The sequence below is a fragment of the Carassius carassius genome, chromosome 20 (assembly GCF_963082965.1).
Source record: "Carassius carassius chromosome 20, fCarCar2.1, whole genome shotgun sequence".
Classification (NCBI taxonomy): domain Eukaryota; kingdom Metazoa; phylum Chordata; class Actinopteri; order Cypriniformes; family Cyprinidae; genus Carassius; species Carassius carassius.
In genome coordinates, this window is record NC_081774.1 from 19,022,632 (window position 1) to 19,040,757 (window position 18,126).

Consider the following 18,126-nt stretch of genomic DNA (forward strand, 5'->3'; position numbering starts at 1 on the left):
CTGATATAAACTAAGCGGAGAATGATCTTTAATGATTCCACAATTTCAGCTTTCCATAATATGATAGCCTTTATAATGCACATTGTTACATATTTACATAGACACTGTAAATGATCCCATTCCCCTTAATATGAATATGCTACTTTTATGGCAGAGAAGCAAACACGGCAAAAAGAGTGGCCTGCTAGACGTTTCCACCATGCGCTTCAAGTTTTATGCTTTTGGATTTATTATGAGCATCTATTGTATTTGGAATAGTCCTGAGGATAGCTGAAAAATGTATAGGGTTGAGAATGTTGAATGCGTATTCCTGCAAGTGATTATTCACATGTCAATCATGCACAAACACAGATCACTGAAACTTTCCCATGATGTAACATACATCTGCCACAAACGTTTCACTGAAAACATTGTTTACTTTATAACCATACATTATTGAGAATCAAAAAGGGTAACTGGCAATCGACAATAGAGAATAAAATGTCAAGCAGGTATGCTTTTTAAAAAGCAATGTCATCAGACAATACGTATCTGACACAAATACATTTCACTTGTATAATACTTCAGGTGAACAGAAGACTCTTTTTTCCAATCGCACCATTGGAATACAGCCAAAACAACCCCCTTTCAATCTGTGTGCATATTCTCTCGAGTGATTGAGTAATCAGTAATATGACTTCAATAGATGCATTTAAAAACATTGACAAAAATCTGTACATTTTTGCAAGTCAATATTATGTGTAAAAAAAGAAAAGAAAAAAAAAGATTCATAAATACAGTTATCAAATAATTACAAAGCACTGAAGTGACCAGAAACAAAGTGCACAGTTACTTAAATAAACTACAAAAAGAACTTCAAATGCGTAACAAATTGACTTCATGTTGCTGACCATCAAAAAACATAGAATAATGCACAAGACCTTCTCAGATCACACATGCAGAACGGTTCTCTCACATCACGTTCTCTCCGGAAAGGTATTAAACCATATTTAAAAGGGCTTTGAATGACAATTTCAGGCATTTTAATGTTGACAGATCGTTTTTGCTCATCCGAAGACCAATGAGAGACTCACAAACAATTATAATTAAAAACATTATATTTTAAAAAGGCACTACAAAGGCAGATAGTTTTTCCCTTTCAGCTGATCCGAGGGAGCATCTATCAACAAAGCTTGAGAGTATGTACTGTATCCAACACATGGGGCTACAAATCTATGCAGACACATACAGTATGCCGATAAGGTTTGATCTAGTTGGGCTCTTTCCACGCCACCACGCTGTGCAGAAGAGTGAAGGGGTAGAGAGGGGACACAGTCTTTCAGTCATCGCCGCTGCCTGCATAAAGGCCCGAGCCAAGGATCCTTTCCACCAGTGTTATAGCTTTGGTGCAAAACAAGCCTTGAAATGTACCTACTTCTAATACGTTATCTCATCCACGGTGCCTATGCGAGATCTTGTCCATTTTGGACAGTATTGTGCCAACAGTTTGATTCTTAGTGCAATGCGCAGTGGTGTTATTAGATAAACCCTGAATACCGCCCCTTTATGCCCATGGTCCTTTCATTTGCTTATTTCTAGTACAGTATAAAGTTTCTTTTGTTTTCTCATTTCTTTGTTGTTTGTTCCTGTGCATTTATATGTTGCTTTCAACACTTTTCGCTCTGCCCCCAGTCAGTTTGGAGGCCTCTCTCACACACAATCATGGCCGAGCAGCTTGTGTCATGTGGATGTGGCTTCCAGGTAGCTCTGGAGTTTACGTACAGTTGACTCATCCAAGGAGAACAGGTCAAAGTCAAAGGTTGTATTGGTGATGTTGAAATGGCCAGTCTTTTCTATGAGGTTCACAATCTTAAAGACACAAATGGTGTTATTTTAAACTTTCTATTCATCAGTGATTAAAAAAAATAATAATTTGGTTTCCACAAATATGATTTCTGAAGGATTATATATTTAAGACCTGAGTAATAGTTTTTGCTTTGCCATCATTACCATTTATTACACTCTTTATGAATTTTTGTTAATGTTAATAACAATACAGTCGTTCATTGTTTGTTCATGTTAGTTCACAGTGCATTAACTAATGTTAACAAACAAAACTTTAGAATTAGCATTAGAATAGTAAATGCTGAAATTAACATTAACTAAAGCCTTATGTAAAAAATATTCCCCTTACTCGAGGATCACGTAAAATACACTCAAATGAAGAAAAAAATATTGTTACCTGCTGCAAAATGTTCCTCTCTCTCAAAGCCATCAGCCTGCGATGGAGGTCCACAAGCTCCTCTGTATAAGCCTGTAATCAGATCAATCATTTACAAGCTTCATTGTAGTTTTATGTACGATAAAAATCTGTATTTCAGCCAGTGATGAGTATGATTCAGTTATTTACCCTTCCTACCTTGTCGTATCCCCTCTTGAGGACTTTCTCGCGGGTGCAAGAATCTGGGCTCTTTTTTCCTATCATCTGACAAAGGACAAAACGAGTTCAAATCAAATTCTAATATACAGTCAAATCAAAAATTATTTAGACACTAGATATAGTTTTTGCTACATTTTTATTAGTGGGTGCAGGACACTATAGTTCATTTATGTAAGTGAGAATAGCAAAATAAAGTAAACTGTGACATATCCTACCCAAAAATTCTTCATACAGTGGACAATTAGTAAAATTAATGAATGGGCAAACATTATTCAGACACTTTGACCTGACCATGTGTTTATCTTTAATTACTAATATGACTTTTTTACATCACAGACTGAACAAAACATTGGTAATAGGATGATCAAATAGGATGATTGGTATTATCGAATTGTATGTCTATTGTAAAAATTTAAGTCAGCTGACTAAATCATTACATACCATTTTATCAAAGTTATCTGACATTATCAAGATGAATTTGTTTAACTCAGAGTTCTTACTACAGCGAATAAACTGTGATAATGTGAGAAGTGTTAAAAGGTGTCTGAATAAATTTTGGTTTCGCTGTAAATATAATTTTTCTAGGTTGTACATAAAACCGATAATTAGAGCATATTTTACACAAAAATACTATTTCAGTCTTTAAATTTTATGTTCAGCTAGGTACGTTTCTTGAAATTTCTTTGTAATTATTTGTAAGTAAATCCTGCACCAATTAATATTCAGTGCCTAAACAAGTTCAAAGTTTCATTGCAATGCGATGCAGATCTTACCTTGAGGCTTGCTGAGCTGAGTTTGGGTAGAGGTGAGGGGGCTTCCTGGCTGGGAGGACGGGACTCCTCATTACCATCACTCTCACTGTCCATGCTTAAACTGAAAACAGAAAAACGAACTTCAGTGTGCACCATGGCTATGGTAATATTCATGTTTGGACATTTGCTTTTGATTTTATTTTGAATAAAATTGAACTGAAATTCAAGAACGACCAAATTAGATAAAATACGAAGTCCTTGGCACAGACCGAGAGTCCTGGTTAGGTGGAGTCGCCTTCATGGGCATCTCAACCTCAGAGCTGCTGTCATCATCAGAGCCTTCAGAGCGCATTTCCTCTACCATATAACTGAGTGGCCCTGCACACAATCATCATGTTCAACTAAACTCCATGAGGTGACACACTCCTGATCGTACAATTCATGATTAAACTCCGTACCTTGTCCTTGCTTCTGCGACGGCTCAAAGTCAGAATCAGAGCTGGAGCTGGAGCTGGAACTAGATGGACTGGATGGAGCCGACTGCTAAATAAACAACATCCTTGAGCTTCACTACATTCAAATCCATGCTCTGCTGATGGAAAAACCAAAACGTACCTCTGATTTGGAAGAGGCTTCATCCTCAGAGTTGGATTCGTCGGATTCTGGTTGCCTTTTCACTTCCTGCACCTCTGGTTTCATCTTTGCCCAGTGGCTTTTATCTTTAGGGGTTTTCTTCTCGGGGTGTGTGGAGGGTGTTGTTGAGGTAATGCGGGGAGAGTTGCTGCTGTAGCTTCCACTCACAGGCCCCTTCATGCCCTCAGAGCCTATCCTCTTCTGTTTCTTGGTACTCAGCTTTGGAGACTCGGTGGTGGACGAGGGCCTCTTGCTCGGGGCACGAGCGTCCAGCTGTCCCCCTGCGCCCATCACCGTTCCTCCTCCTTTTGGAGACATGCCATCCATCTTGGACTCTCTGACTGTGAGTTTGGGCTCTTTGAAGGCTGCTTTGGGCACAGTTTTCCCCTCATCTTTTCCTCTGCCATCTGGGACTTTCTTTGAAAAGGAAGATGATGATTGGTCTCGTGAGGACTTGCCACTCTCACGGTCACCTTCTCTGGATGTGGACTTGCTCTCTGAATCCTTTCGTGTGCGCTCTCGGTGCTCTTTGGTTGCCTTGTGGGCTTTTGGGGCTTTGCTGCTACCACTTCCTCCATCTTTACTTGACTCCTGCAATAAAAGTTTTGAAATGACTAATCATTCAGTACATACTGAGAAGCAACAACATATCCACCCAGAATAAATGAGTTTGTTCACTGAAACTTCAAGTGATAGTTCACACCCAAAATTACAAATTCTCCAGTCACCATTTACTCACTTTCATGCAGGGGCGGCCTTAAGCATCTGGGGGCCCGTTTCAATAACTAATATGGGGCCCTGCCCACATAAAATGTAAACATAATAGAGCAGAAAAAGCAAGGATTCCTGTTGGTTTGCATCATATTATTTTATTACTCGCACTTTCAGCTTCATTAAAAGGCAGCTTTATACAAACTATATACAATACAGCGTTTTACGTTGGAATAAGCCTCGCCCTTTCACGCAGGGCAACATCACTGCTTATTTGATTTGCGCAGTAGCTATATTTTCAGCTGTCTGGGCTGACTTAAAAAAAAAAAAAAAAAAACAGCTCAAACATCCCCTCAACTTGCCGTATTACGTAGCCCGGGAAGTCACCTGTGTAAGTAAAAATAATTTTTAAAAAATCCGTGACGATGGTTTTGGCAATCCGTGCGCCCTAAACCGTACTCACGAATTCTCAAACTGTTCCCTCGGTTTAACAAATCGTGCCCACGGATTAATAAACCGTACCCACGAGTTTCTAACCCGCGCTCTCAGATTTGTAAACAGTGCCTGCAGTTTCTGAAATCTGTACCCACGAATTCATAAACCGTGCCCACGCTTTCGCAATCCGTTCCCATGGGTTTGTAAAATGTACTCACGGATTTGTGGCTCACTCATTTTAGAAGATCATTTGAGAGCTACTTTTTAAAAATGAAAGTGGCCGAGAGCTACTCATGCAATAATTAAATCTCTTCAATAATGTCTCATAACTCTCATATTAACAACTATGCTAACTGTTTTAGACCTAAAAGAGTTATTGTAGGCCTATATATGTCCCCCTTAATTGACATAGGCTATATATATCAAAATATTATACTGTAAAAACACATAATTATTGTTGATTTTATAGTGCATCATAACTAGAGATAAAATGGTATGAAAATGTAATTTCATGATTATAGTGACCAAAATGAGCATGGTTATCACATAATCCTGTTCAAAAAGTACTAATACTACACAATAAAATCAATTCACCAAGTTTTATGTAGAAAACCAAATAACAAATAAACTTACCATCAATATGCACTTTTTGTTTACATGAACATTAAAATAGTAACATTAAAAATGATGGCCAAATTTGAAAGGAGTGTCTTGCAACATGTTATCTAACATGTACACGTTCAAATAAAGTTTTGACAAAAAAGTTTTTATAAAAAGATAAACCTCGCATATTTCAGCCTTTAAATCATTTTTATAGAAAGAATGATTCAAAAAAAGACAAAATACTCACATTTACAATGCACATTATTAGCTTATCTTTTATTATTAATAGTAAAATTCGGTTCCCGTGGCGTCTGTCGTTGCTATGCACCATGCGCTCTCCACAACGACAGAGAAGTTTTAATAGCTAATGGATTTCCACCACCGAAAAACGCTTTGCTGTAGCTCTGCTAGAAGATTTATTTAGAAAAAACACCCGTAGTTTGGGTGCACCCCCATCCTTCATGTTGACTTGTTGCGCCTGGAAAAAAATGAGCGCGTCGCTTCAATTATTTGAAATAATGAACTTGAGCGTGCAAAAGACGCGATATTGAACGGCCCTCGAGCTACCTCCAATCAGGTCACGAGCTACTCTCGCGAGCGACGTGTTGGAGACCACTTTAGACATTATGTCTGAAAATCAATATCCTAGGGAGAAAATGAATGGGATTTCCTGTTCTGTTGGGGGCCCCCTTGGAGGGCGGGGCCCGTTTCAATTGAAACGGGTGAAACATAGGTAAGGCCGCCTCTGCTTTCATGTCATTCCAATCCCATTAAAGGGTTAGTTTACGCAAAAATCGAAATTAGCCTGTTATTTACTCACCCTCAAGCCATCTTAGGTGTAGATTACTTTCTTTCTTTCAGATGAATCCAATCAGAGTCCTGGCTGTTCCAATTAAAATTTTGCAGTGGGTGGGTGTTTTTCTTAAACAGTCAAAAACACGTTAAATAAAGTGCACGCATCCATAATAAAACTTGCCTCACACGGATCCAGGGGTGAATAAAATCCTCCTGTAGTGAATCCATGTGTTTTTGTAAGAAAAATATCCATATTTCAAACATAATAAACACTTTTCTCTCACTTCTGCTGACTGTCATATGCGGAAGCGTTCCGGCGGATGACGCAGGACGTATGCGTTGCTCACGCGCAGATATGCTAGTCTCACGAGTTTGTTTAAGGAAGCAAAGTTTCCTTACTTTAGCAAAGGTCTCCTCTTTGCTTATATCAAAATTCTCAGACAATTTTCTTTACGAATACTCGTTTTGTGCTTCTAATTCATGATTGACATTTTATTTTGTTCTCTCTCTCAGAGTTCGTGACTTAATACGCAACGCCGACTAGTGGTGGGCGATACTGCAAAATTTGGTATCGAACCGATACCAAATACATATAGGGTCAGTATTGCCGATATTGATACTTAAAAAAAATACTCTTGTGTAGGGGAGAGTAGTAGGTCTATGTCATTATTTCTGAGGTGAATGAATGATCAATTATTTAGACAATATTTTTTTTTATTAATGTATTGAAGTCCAAAAAATTATTAGTTATTAGGCACTGTAGAATGAATTCTTTACAGCCTTTTAAAAAAAATAAAGAATAACAAAAATCTCTCCCTTTTTTCTGGTTTTAAAAGAAATGAAATAAAGTGCACACAATTATTACCGAAGAACAAACAAAGAACAAATATACCTGTGAAATTATATTCCCTGAGCCCCCCTTCTGGACTTCAATGTGCTATCAGCTTCGCTCAGTCTGTTCGCTGCTCCTCTGCGCGTTGTGTCATTGAGTCACGTGACGAGACAACAACGAATCACAGCAGAGCAGCAGGAGGGGGAGGAGTAGCAAAGTGGGCCAGGATGTGAAAGCAGCATTTGCTCAGGATTGTAGAGGTAGAAGACACGAGCAAAGTATAATGAACGTAGATGAGAGTTATTTAAATTAAAATATTGATTCAATTACAATTGTATCAATCTGATACCAATACCAGTGTTGGCATCGATACTACGGATATTTAGATCGATCCGACCACCCCTAACGCCGACGTCCTGCATCATCCGCTGGAACTGCATCCGCATATGACAGATGGCGGAATTGATAGAAAACTGTTTAATACATTTGAAATATGTATATATTTCTTACAAAAATGCATGGATTCTCTTCAGGAGGTCTTTATTCACCCCCCGGAGCCGTGTGAGGCATGTTTTACTACAGATATGCACACTTTATTTAACGTGTTTTAGACGGTTGAACAGAAACACCCGCCCACTACAATGACAGAGCTTAGAAGTTCCAGGACAATTTTAAATATAACTCCGACTGGATTTGTCTGAAAAATGAAAGTCATATACACCTAGGACGCCTTGAGTTTGAGTAAATAACAGGCTAATTTTCATTTTTGGTTGAACTAACACTTTAAACTTTTGTTCATTTCCTAAACACAAATGAAGATATTTTTAACAGAACCTGAGAGATTTATGTCCCTCCATTGAAAGTCCCACCAAAACTTTGACGCTTCAGAAATTTTGTAAAGACACTGTAAAAGTAATACATAAGAATTTAATGGTTCAATTCTAAGATATGGTTGAATGAAGCTCAAATTAGAAAATGTCTCTTAGGACTATCCAAAAATAAATGAAAGGTACCTCAAAATAATTTCATAATATTATTTGTCTACTGTGTTTTACTGCCACAGGTTTAGATATTCCCTATGTTTTCTTTTGTATGTGACAGGAAGGGAAAGCACCTTCCTTTTTTTCTGCTGTGTCGTGTGTGGGAATTAGAAAATATAGCCTATAACACCAGAGTGGGACATATTCGTATTGGAACAATCTGCATAACGAAAAAATCTAACTACGGGATTTTGAAGGCACGAGTGGGACAAAACATAAAAGTGGAAGTGGGAAGAACTATAACCTATTTTTAGCAGAAGCAAGTCAGAACCTTGAAGGAGCAGGACTGAACATTTTAAATCTCTAGTTATACTCTTGATACTCCAAACAAACCTCTTTGGTTTTACACGTCAAGCAAGCATACTTAATGTGCTCTATGTATGTGTGCTGATCAACGTAAAAAGCGACTGTATCTCCACAGGAAACTATTATTTAACAGCTTGATTCATCTGGATTAGTTTAATGATCTCTTCATTAACTTTTTTGAAAGTTTCTTTGGAATGGCCTTTTAATGGAAAGTCATAGATTCATTAGGTTTCCTTAAAAAATATATATATTCCTTTGTGTTTCAAATATAAAGGGAAGTCATATAGCTCTGGAACAACATAAACTAGCAAGAACATACGGGATATTCTTTAACACTTCAAATATATTTTGAAACTAATTAACAACATTTTTAAAATAAATTACTTTTCAATTATTTCAATAACTTAATGACCAAAGAATGAGTTTATTATTACCAACCTTTATTGGATGAGAGGACTTGATCTTCTTGGGGTCTGAGAAGGCAGAGAGTGGAATAGTAGGCAGTATTGGATAATCTGGACTAGGCCTTGGCATCATCTCCGCTCCCTCAGAAATAACTACAACCTGGGACAAGAATAACATCCCAACAGTAAGAGAGAGTGAGAATCGGTTGAAAAGAGCTGATTATAGAGGTACAGAAAAAGCAAAGACAAACAGTCCCACTCACCCCACCGGCCTTGACCAGCTTGCGTCGAAACTCGTGTGTGGGGTTGTTAAACGTGAGCTTCTCACAGCGCAGGTGGTTGACAGGTGGGTTGCCCTCCAGGTTCAAGAAAAGGTCATAATTAAAGCACACCTTTTTAGGCTCCTCCTGTGGTAGAAGGGTCAAGCATGTTCAGGCTTTATAGATAAAAACAAATATTTCATAAAGAAATTGTGTTGATGAAAGTATGAACGTCAAAATCGAACCTGAACCTCAGACTAGCAGTGTGTGAAATATTTACTAAGTACAGTCTTTGGTAGATAACGTTTCAGGGAACAAGACAGAAAATGGAAAACCCCCATAAATATTTCACTACGTGTTCTGGAAAAGTAAATATGCAAAATGACAATGATATGAAACGGAAGTAAGACTTAAAGTGAAGTACAAATTCAGATATTCTTACCCCCTCCGTGTTCTCTGTAGTTAAATAGCTTCATGTCAACGCTCTGTTAGTGTGTCTGTAAAATCTGTTAGCTCCCAGTGCAAATACTGAGTTCACCTAGTTGGGTGACCTTTACCTTTACTGAATTGCAAAACTCCTCATCACAACATTTTTCCAATACTGGCAAACTAACACAGCCGCACACATCTAAAAAGACGGAGCGTAACACTGTGCTGAACTTTTCTTACATACCGGTTATTCATAAAGAAGAGAAAAGAAATGCAGATATTGCTGTAGATATGGGATGTGCTCACCTTGTTTTTGAAATAGACCTCTATAGGCATGAGAAAACCAGCATAGCCTGACTCTTCAACTTTATATGGGGGTTCTTTACAAACTGTGAAACAAAAAATATTGTGAAAATAAATGTATTGCTAAACATTACCTGTCTACACTGAAATGGAAATATTAAACTAGAATGCACTATGTACATGTACATACTACAATACCGTGAAGTGCACTATTTCTTTGCCACTACTGACACAATGGAACTGCAAATATAACCATTTTTTCCAAACAGGTTTCCGCAACACTCCCCCAAATCACACCATTGGTTTAGTCAGAGTTTGAATCAAACAAACAGGGAGATACTTTGAAAGCACTCCAGAGACACAGTGTTTACACGTTTTGGGAAGTCAAACTATAAATGGCTTACTTATAGTTGTCTCTGCACATTTAACTGGGATAGGAGAAATTAACATTAAAAAAAATTACACACTTCAACTTCAAATACAACACCTGGAAAAAATCAAGAAATCATACTTAAATGATGTTCATCCAGGTTTTTTACTTTGTGGCATATAAACAAACCACAGATATGATACAAAACATTTAGATGCAAAAATATGCAGATAGTTAATAGTCAGAATAGACATCATACCTGTTTTAATTTATCTATGTCTGACAAATATGCATCACATAACACAACTTAAGTCTTATGTTAAAACTGTTTTTATTTGCAATTCAAAAACATTAATCATCCCTGATCTATATTAGAGACAGATATATAGTCATATGCTGGAACTACACAAAGTATAATAGTTTGGGCAAACAGCATGAGCTAAACGGGCAGGATTAATCATGATAACTCAACAGAAGAAAATAGGCATCCATACAAATGGTTCCTGAATGAAAGGGACTTTAACCTACATGGCTGTGAGTACTGTATAAAGTTAGTTTTATGACAATGTCTCCAATTTAAAACCTGCCTCTCTTGGGTTTTGGGAAGCTGTCGTGTAAGTGGAAGACAACTCTCTCCACAAAGTGCTGAATGTCACACGCCTCAGGGCCTCGAACAAACACCATCCAGTCATGCGTGAAGCCCTCGGTAGTGACTTTCTTTCTTAACTGGGCTCTGTGTCCCAGCTCCAGTTTCACCTGCACAGTGCACTGAAATAAGAGGAAAGCAGCAGTCATCTGTCAGTCTTCTCTATTCTGAACATGAGTCCTACAACAGAAGTACAGTAGAAATTGAAAAAAAAAAAAAAAAAAAGGATTACAATACATCATCAGTGAGTGACATGTATAACTCAAGAGACTAAAAAGGACTAAAATAAGCTCTTGGCCAACTTCTCCACACCACTGTTATATCTGCTGTTTATATCTGTGAGAAATCAACCAGCTTTTGCGCTCTGACAGCTAGAGACGGAAATTCACAGTTCTCTGACATTCATCACGCACATGATGGTATACTGTTTACAGCTTTTCTTAGTATGGAAACAATATGACTGATAGGCTTGTCTGCGTTAGCTCAATGGTTAATAAATTCCTTGCCAGAGTTGACTGAGTTTGCATCCTATCTGTGCCTAAACCATTTTTACAGTGACTACATAACACAAAACTACACAAGCAGTGCATGTCAAAAATAAATGGATTAAAAAATTGTCAATTCATAATTGATGCTGGCTTGAGAAAGCCTGGCAAGTAGATTTAAAAGCTTGATGTTTCAAAGTCTATCAGACAGACATAGATTGATGGATGGATAGATAACAACACCATACAATATCTTAATATAAAATATATGTACTATATTTTGATTTTTAAATCTAACAATGTCTAATGAAACTGCAGAATTTGTCGAATGCAGAAATTCGTTTCACACTTTTAGTTTTATGTCAAAAAAGAGCTGTTTGACTCTTCTTTAATCATTTAAAGATGCACACAGCAGATTTAAATGCTATCACTCAATATTTATAATCTAAGCTTTGCTTTTAATATACAAGCCAACAACATTACTCAATCTCCTGATGACTCCTTTGTCTCAAATCCTAAATGAGCACCCTATCTAGACAGCATGTTTGAAGACAGTTCAAAGGTTCTATGAAGGCAGTTCACGAGGTTTTGAGACAGGTCCGGGCTAGCTGGACAGCTAGTGAGTGCTGGAACTCAAGAGTCCATCTGTCCTACAAGCCAAATGCTGAGGTTTAGAAAAGGACGTTTTGGTTTCTATAAGCATATCTTCGTCACGACATAAATGTACATAAAACAATAATGTAATTCCGCGGGTTTCCTGCTTTAAACCAAGTAAGAAGGATTAGCTGGCTAAGTTAGCATCCTAATCATCTTCACAGAAACGTTGGCCTCGTCTTTCAGTATAAATGTTTTGGTGATAAAAACCATGCATATTCCTCACTATTGGCTGTCTGGCAGTGTCAGTAAAGTCTTATTACCATGTTCTCCATTGTTGCCTATGTTCCGGTTGTTTAGTCTATTTACAAAAGCGTTGAAGTAGATTGAATGTGCATCCTCGATGTTACACATCTGATGGAGTGTGAAGTTAGAAACCGAACAGTTTGAACAAATGGCCGCGACAGTGACAGTTTTTAAAATAAAAGCAGAATGGCTGTCATCTACCTCTGTGTCCCTTTCACATCTTTCAGCTTTTTAAAAATGTGCTTATACACTATGCAAATATTTGAAGTTACTCCACCTATAACTGTTTTTTACGGAAGTTTTTCAGTCACTTTCTTTCGTGCAGTTCTTTAAGTATTACTTTCTATTTATATCAATTTAATTACACACACAAACATATAATGAAATTAAATTATACAATTTATAAACCTCAAATACTTTAAAAAAACACGCATTCCTCCACAGAAATTAATGTAGATTTCACAATAAGATGAGTAACTCATATCACATTTAAACTAGTTTTTCTATACAGGTTTTATTTGTAGGTAGTGAACAGTACAGTACAGAAACAACTGGTCTAGAAACGGTTTATTCTTGAAACTGAAAATGGACTGAGCATTGGGCATCATTTTAGATGTTTTTAATTCAATCGGAGATACTACCTACTGTAAAAGGAACAATAAAAATGCAGGAGACACAATATTGAACCATTAATGAGTTTATTTATATGCCATTTCAAATTATTTAATGAAACCTAACAAGACATTTTCTTAGAGATGACTCATAAATGCTTACTGAAGATAAGGCATGCACCTCTTCATGTGTTTGAATAGTGATATTGACAGATCCAGACCACAGATGCATGAAGTCCACATTGTCTGTTAAAATTAAAATTGAGCATCTCCCTCTGTATAAAATGCTACAACCAAAATTCTTTGTCAATCAGCAGGTTTAGCATCTCATTTCATGTTAGAGCTGTGTATAAGTTGAGTTCTCAGAGTTTAGTGAAGTCTTAGCCAGTAAAGATGCGGTGGCAATCTCTGTATCTGTAAAATACACAGAAGGTTCAGTCTGGAGAGATAACATCCCTATATTGTGTACTTTTAAAAGACTAAAGGCTGGAATACAGTGCACCACATATTCTCAAATATAAAGAGCTTTTAAAACATTAGGCATTATACACTTGCTGACTTTGTAAATGGTTACAGAGAAAAACTGGACACTAAAATACTTAGGATATTCAATATTCAAATCCTTAAAAAAAAAAAAAAAAACTACAAATGCAGAAACATTTGCCCCAAACCCTAGACACATGACAAATGAACACAATATGTGTTCTAAAATTGGTTGAAAGTACCTTTGAAATCAACGGACTAGATAGATTTATAGTCTGAAACTAAAAGAAAAAAAACAGTCATCATACACTATTTGTATTCTGTGAAACCTGTGAACTCGGACAAACAAAAAACCTGCAGACTGACTCTGACTTCTGGGAACTAACTTTGGACTCATATAGACTGGAAATTGGGGCAAAAATCTATGCAAATATCAAGTAGTGTATTCCAGCCTTAAAGGGATAGTTCACCCAAAAAATGTAATTCAACCAAACAGTTGACGGTAGCAATTGACTACCATAGCATTTTTTCCATACTGTATGAATCAATGGACACCGCCAACTGTTTGGCTACCCCCTTTCTTCAAAATATCTCTTGTGTTCGGCAGGAGAAAGAAATCCATACAGGTCTGGAGCAATCATAAAAGGTTTTGAGTAAATGATCATTTTTGGGCTATGCCTGTAACCCAATGAAATAAAATAAAAAGTACACTGCATTCAATTAAACAATGAATTACAGAGGTCATACCATGATCAGTGTTCACTTTGCCCCCTGGGTTCTTGTGTTGGCCCTCAATATGAGCGGTCATCTCCCCCCGGTCTGGGGTGCAGTGGCCACACTGTAGGCAACTGTACCGACCTCTTGTGTGCTCCCACAGGATTCGGCAGTTGAAGGACTGACCTGACAGATTGAATTAATGGGGTCATTGTTATACATGCACCGAGAATGTTTGTAGACAGACAGAAAAAAACCTTCACCAGTTAAAGTATCAGATTGAGCTGGAAAAAGACCCAGTGATCGGAAAAAAAACCCACATCATTATGCCCAGTTTGGACAGATGAAAATGGACACAAAAGGTGTTGGAATTAGCAAGCATTGTCAACTTCTCCACACACAGTCAATTATTATGATACAGCACCATCACTTGCCAGAAATGACCACCTGATTTTAGCAAAATGCTAATGGGAAGGGGAAAAAGTAAAGGGACACCGGCCCTGAAAGCACACTCTCTGATGTTTTATTGCATGTTAGTGAAGCACCCGGACATATGCGTTTAGAATCGGATGGGAGTGGACCGAGTCGTACAGCTAGATGGCACACCCAGGGAAACACTGAGCCCGGTTAGAGCAGGGGAAGGGGAGGGGGATTAGCATCTAAAGCATCTATTGAGGGAAGATCTGATTGTTCCCTCAAGCAATGTGTGTGTGGATTCTCTGTGCCTCACCTGGACTTCATCTCTATTTAAACTCTGACTGCTCGGAGAGTTCCATCTGTGCAAAAGGGGCCCGGGCGGGTCTGGCAGGACAGTGCAACACGACAAAACACAGTTCACTCAAAGCGGCCATGGCCAAGGCTTAGGCATTTCCCCCCCCAAGTGACCTTACAAATTCCCTTTCATTAGGACTCACACCTGTTGATAAGCAGGTGAGATCAGTTGAGCAAACTGGAAAATACACAGGTGAACAGGGTCTAAAATGTAGGGTGATTTAAGGAACACTGGGTCTCATTCAATAATTGTGTGGATCTGTATTTATATACTTCACATGAAAATGTCTGCCTAGTTCACAAGTGCATACGCACATGAATTTGTTCTTTACTTTGTTGAGAGAATTTGGATTATTCTAAATGAATGAAAGCTTGTCTGAAGTTTGTCATTTGGAAAAATTAAGTTTAGAATAATTGTCTATTTTAAAAAAAATCTCTTATGCTCACAAAGACTGCATCTTAAAATCAAAAATAGAGTAAACAGTCATATGAAATATTATTACAATTTAAAATACCTATTTTATATTTGAATATATTTTTATATAAATTTATTTTAAATGTCATTTATTCCTCTGATAGTAAAGTTCAATTTTCAGCAGTCTTCAGTGTCACATGAATCATTCTAACAGGCAGAGTTCCAACATGTATCATTATGAATGTTAAAATAAAGAAAAACTGTTATATTTAATTAGATTTTCAAAGTTTTATTGCATTTTTGATACTGTTTTTTTACTGTAGTTTTGATCAAATAAAAGCAGCCTTGGAGAACATTTACAAATCAGATTTCATGCTCAAATTCATGTGTACACACAGTTAGTGAATGAGACCCATTGTGAGTAAGGACACTTGTTTTAAATTGGCTTTCCTCACTCACAGAGGAAAGCTTCATGAGCTCCATTCACCTTGGTTCTTCCTCCAGACTGCGTTTGATCCTGGTGGTGACGGCAGCGGCGGTGAAGCTGTTAGACTAGGAGGACCAGACCTTGGAGACCTCTGCTGCTGCTGTAGGCCCGGATCTGGCTGGAAGACTTGGTTAACAGGAGACAGAGTAGGTGGAAAGGAGCTGTAGGGAGATTCTGGTTGGCAAGGAAGATTTTGGATTGAGGCAGGATTTAGAGTGGCAAGCGGCACAGTTACAGGCCCTGCAGGTATGGGGTTAGCAAATGCGTTGTTTTCTGCAGGCCGCTGGGTTACTGGCATGCTTGCCAGTGTTGGATTTGTGGGCAAAGAGGGCATAGATGGCATAGACTCCATCTCCTCAGGTGCATTTGGGGCTAAGAGGGGTCCAGATGATTCCATGTCAGTGGAAGCGGGCAGAACATTGGTGGGATCTCCGTCAGGTGCCATTCCAGTCTCTATTTTTGCAGCCTTGTTCTTAGCAACTTTAGCACAGGTCTGCAGGTGTTTGAGAAGAGTGCGGTAAGAACGCAGTTTGGCCCTGCAGCTCTCGCACCTAAAGGACATAAAAATGATGATAATGAAGAAGCATAAAGCTGAAACAAACATTAGAGCAGAACATAAGTGCTAGAAAAGTAAAAATAAATAAATAAATAAAACCTTTATGTACCCTCAAATTGAAAAAAACAATAATTCAGCAACAACTGAATGTAACATTTTATCTGTCAAAAAATGTGCAAGATACAAAGTGGTATTTATGAAAACTCAAACTACCAGATGTTTTAACTATGTCATTGCATTATTTTTTGTTTGTTTGACCTCATTATTTTAAAATAAAAAACAAACAAAAACATCAGAAGATGATCTTCCAGTGTAACAACAGACTTTTCTTTGGTGGCATTATGCACCATTTAATTGAGACAATTCCAAATAAGAGCACCTTTATGAGAAATTATGGACTGGCAAGAAAGAGTAAAATTAAATAACCTTATTAAGAAAGAAAACTAAAAGCAAATCTGTAAGAACTCACAGGAAAAAGTTATTTGGCTTGTAATGGTGCCTCATATGTTCCATTAGCTGCTGCATGTTGTTAAATGAACCATCACATCCTATATGAGAGCATAGGAAGGTTTTCCCTAAAGAGTAAAAGACACCGTTTATGATTATAAATTAATTTATTAAATGTTTGCAAACAGCATTTCATTCATCAAGGGCAATAGTAAAAAACAAACCAAAATAAATGGCATGTTGATGTTATACCTGGAAGAGAATGGGCAGTGTTCTTTTGATGGTCCTGAAGATGACTATTCAGTGCTTCCGGACTATTGTAGGTCCTCTTGCACCCAAAAAACGAGCAGGACATTTGACAACCTGGTGGAACATTGCATTCTAGTTCTACTTATACTGGGTTTAATATGCATGAATATTGAACCAGCAAATTAAAGTATAGTACGGATAATGGCATACGTTACCCTCCATGGTGATTGCTTGTAGTTGAGGTAGTGGGGTGGTTCCTGTTCCAGCCAGACCTGCACCCTAGGATAACAATTGGCCTAATTTAGGCTACATAAATGTGACAAAATATGACATATTTCAGTATTTCTTATACACACTTTCATATGAATAACTTTCAGTGAATGGCACGTAGTAAATTCAAATGTGGATGTGCAAACACAGCAGACGTAAACGCAATTAGTAGAATAATATGCACATGATCGATAGTGTTTAAACAATAAGCAATCCAATGACTTTAGTGATAAAACTAACAGAACATCATCTCACCAACGTAAACAATCAGGGACGTCCGCAGACGCTTGAGCTAGCAGACAACAACAAAACATCGTATATCTGCTTAGAATATTTGTGTTCATGAGCAATTATTTTTAGTGCACTTACTATGACACTTACTTTAAATCGATTTCTCAAAGTTTTCAAATCTTCTTTTTAAACAGACATTAATTCAAATGAAAGCGTTTATCTAGCTAGACTGGATTTCCACCCTGTCTACGTGCGTTACGTTCGACATTAAATATCGCGAGAACATATTACGTTCACGTTTTCAGGTCGTCTTGTTGACTGATGACAACATAGAAGATGATTGATTTTGCATTAATCAAAACTCCACGCAGCACACAGTTGCTGATTAAGAAATATTTTGTTTGTCAACAGATTGTATTTTTATAAGAGAGTTTTTTGTCATTTGTTATCCACACGACACGCCATAAAGAAATCTTGTAGACATGGCACATAAATGAGACAAATACAATTCTATAACAGTTGCCTTTCGAGTCCTGCACATCTTTTACGTTTAAGTTGATTTTGATCAA

General features: G+C 37.5%; 2 protein-coding genes across 8 annotated transcripts; both read right to left on the reverse strand.

Moving 5' to 3' along the window:
• Nucleotides 1–11: 11 nt before the first annotated feature.
• LOC132096605 (protein ENL-like) lies at nt 12–12,494 on the reverse strand. Of its 4 annotated transcripts, none has more exons than XM_059502064.1 (12): nt 12,341–12,494; nt 10,880–11,060; nt 9,926–10,008; nt 9,194–9,337; nt 8,965–9,090; nt 3,787–4,395; nt 3,630–3,711; nt 3,441–3,549; nt 3,193–3,292; nt 2,399–2,464; nt 2,222–2,293; nt 12–1,848 (listed from the first exon to the last, which is right to left on the reverse strand). In XM_059502064.1, exons 1-12 carry the CDS (start codon nt 12,350–12,352, stop codon nt 1,720–1,722), a joined length of 1,713 nt encoding a protein of 570 aa, XP_059358047.1. In that variant the 5' UTR covers nt 12,353–12,494; the 3' UTR covers nt 12–1,719. The 4 variants fall into 4 exon arrangements, with proteins under 4 accessions (XP_059358047.1, XP_059358045.1, XP_059358046.1 ...); XM_059502062.1 differs by having other exon boundaries at nt 2,390–2,464; XM_059502063.1 differs by having other exon boundaries at nt 3,630–3,714.
• A 517-nt stretch (nt 12,495–13,011) lies between these two features.
• LOC132096606 (zinc finger protein 414-like) lies at nt 13,012–17,844 on the reverse strand. Of its 4 annotated transcripts, none has more exons than XR_009422600.1 (8): nt 17,708–17,843; nt 17,272–17,335; nt 17,060–17,170; nt 16,830–16,935; nt 15,805–16,355; nt 14,862–14,932; nt 14,165–14,317; nt 13,012–13,348 (listed from the first exon to the last, which is right to left on the reverse strand). XR_009422600.1 is itself a non-coding variant. In XM_059502066.1 (8 exons), exons 2-7 carry the CDS (start codon nt 17,276–17,278, stop codon nt 14,879–14,881), a joined length of 855 nt encoding a protein of 284 aa, XP_059358049.1. In that variant the 5' UTR covers nt 17,279–17,335; nt 17,708–17,844; the 3' UTR covers nt 14,181–14,317; nt 14,862–14,878. The 4 variants fall into 4 exon arrangements, 2 of the variants coding, with proteins under 2 accessions (XP_059358048.1, XP_059358049.1); XM_059502066.1 differs by lacking the exon at nt 13,012–13,348 and adding an exon at nt 15,022–15,047 and having other exon boundaries at nt 14,181–14,317; nt 17,708–17,844; XM_059502065.1 differs by lacking the exon at nt 14,862–14,932.
• Between the last annotated feature and the right edge of the window lie 282 nt (nt 17,845–18,126).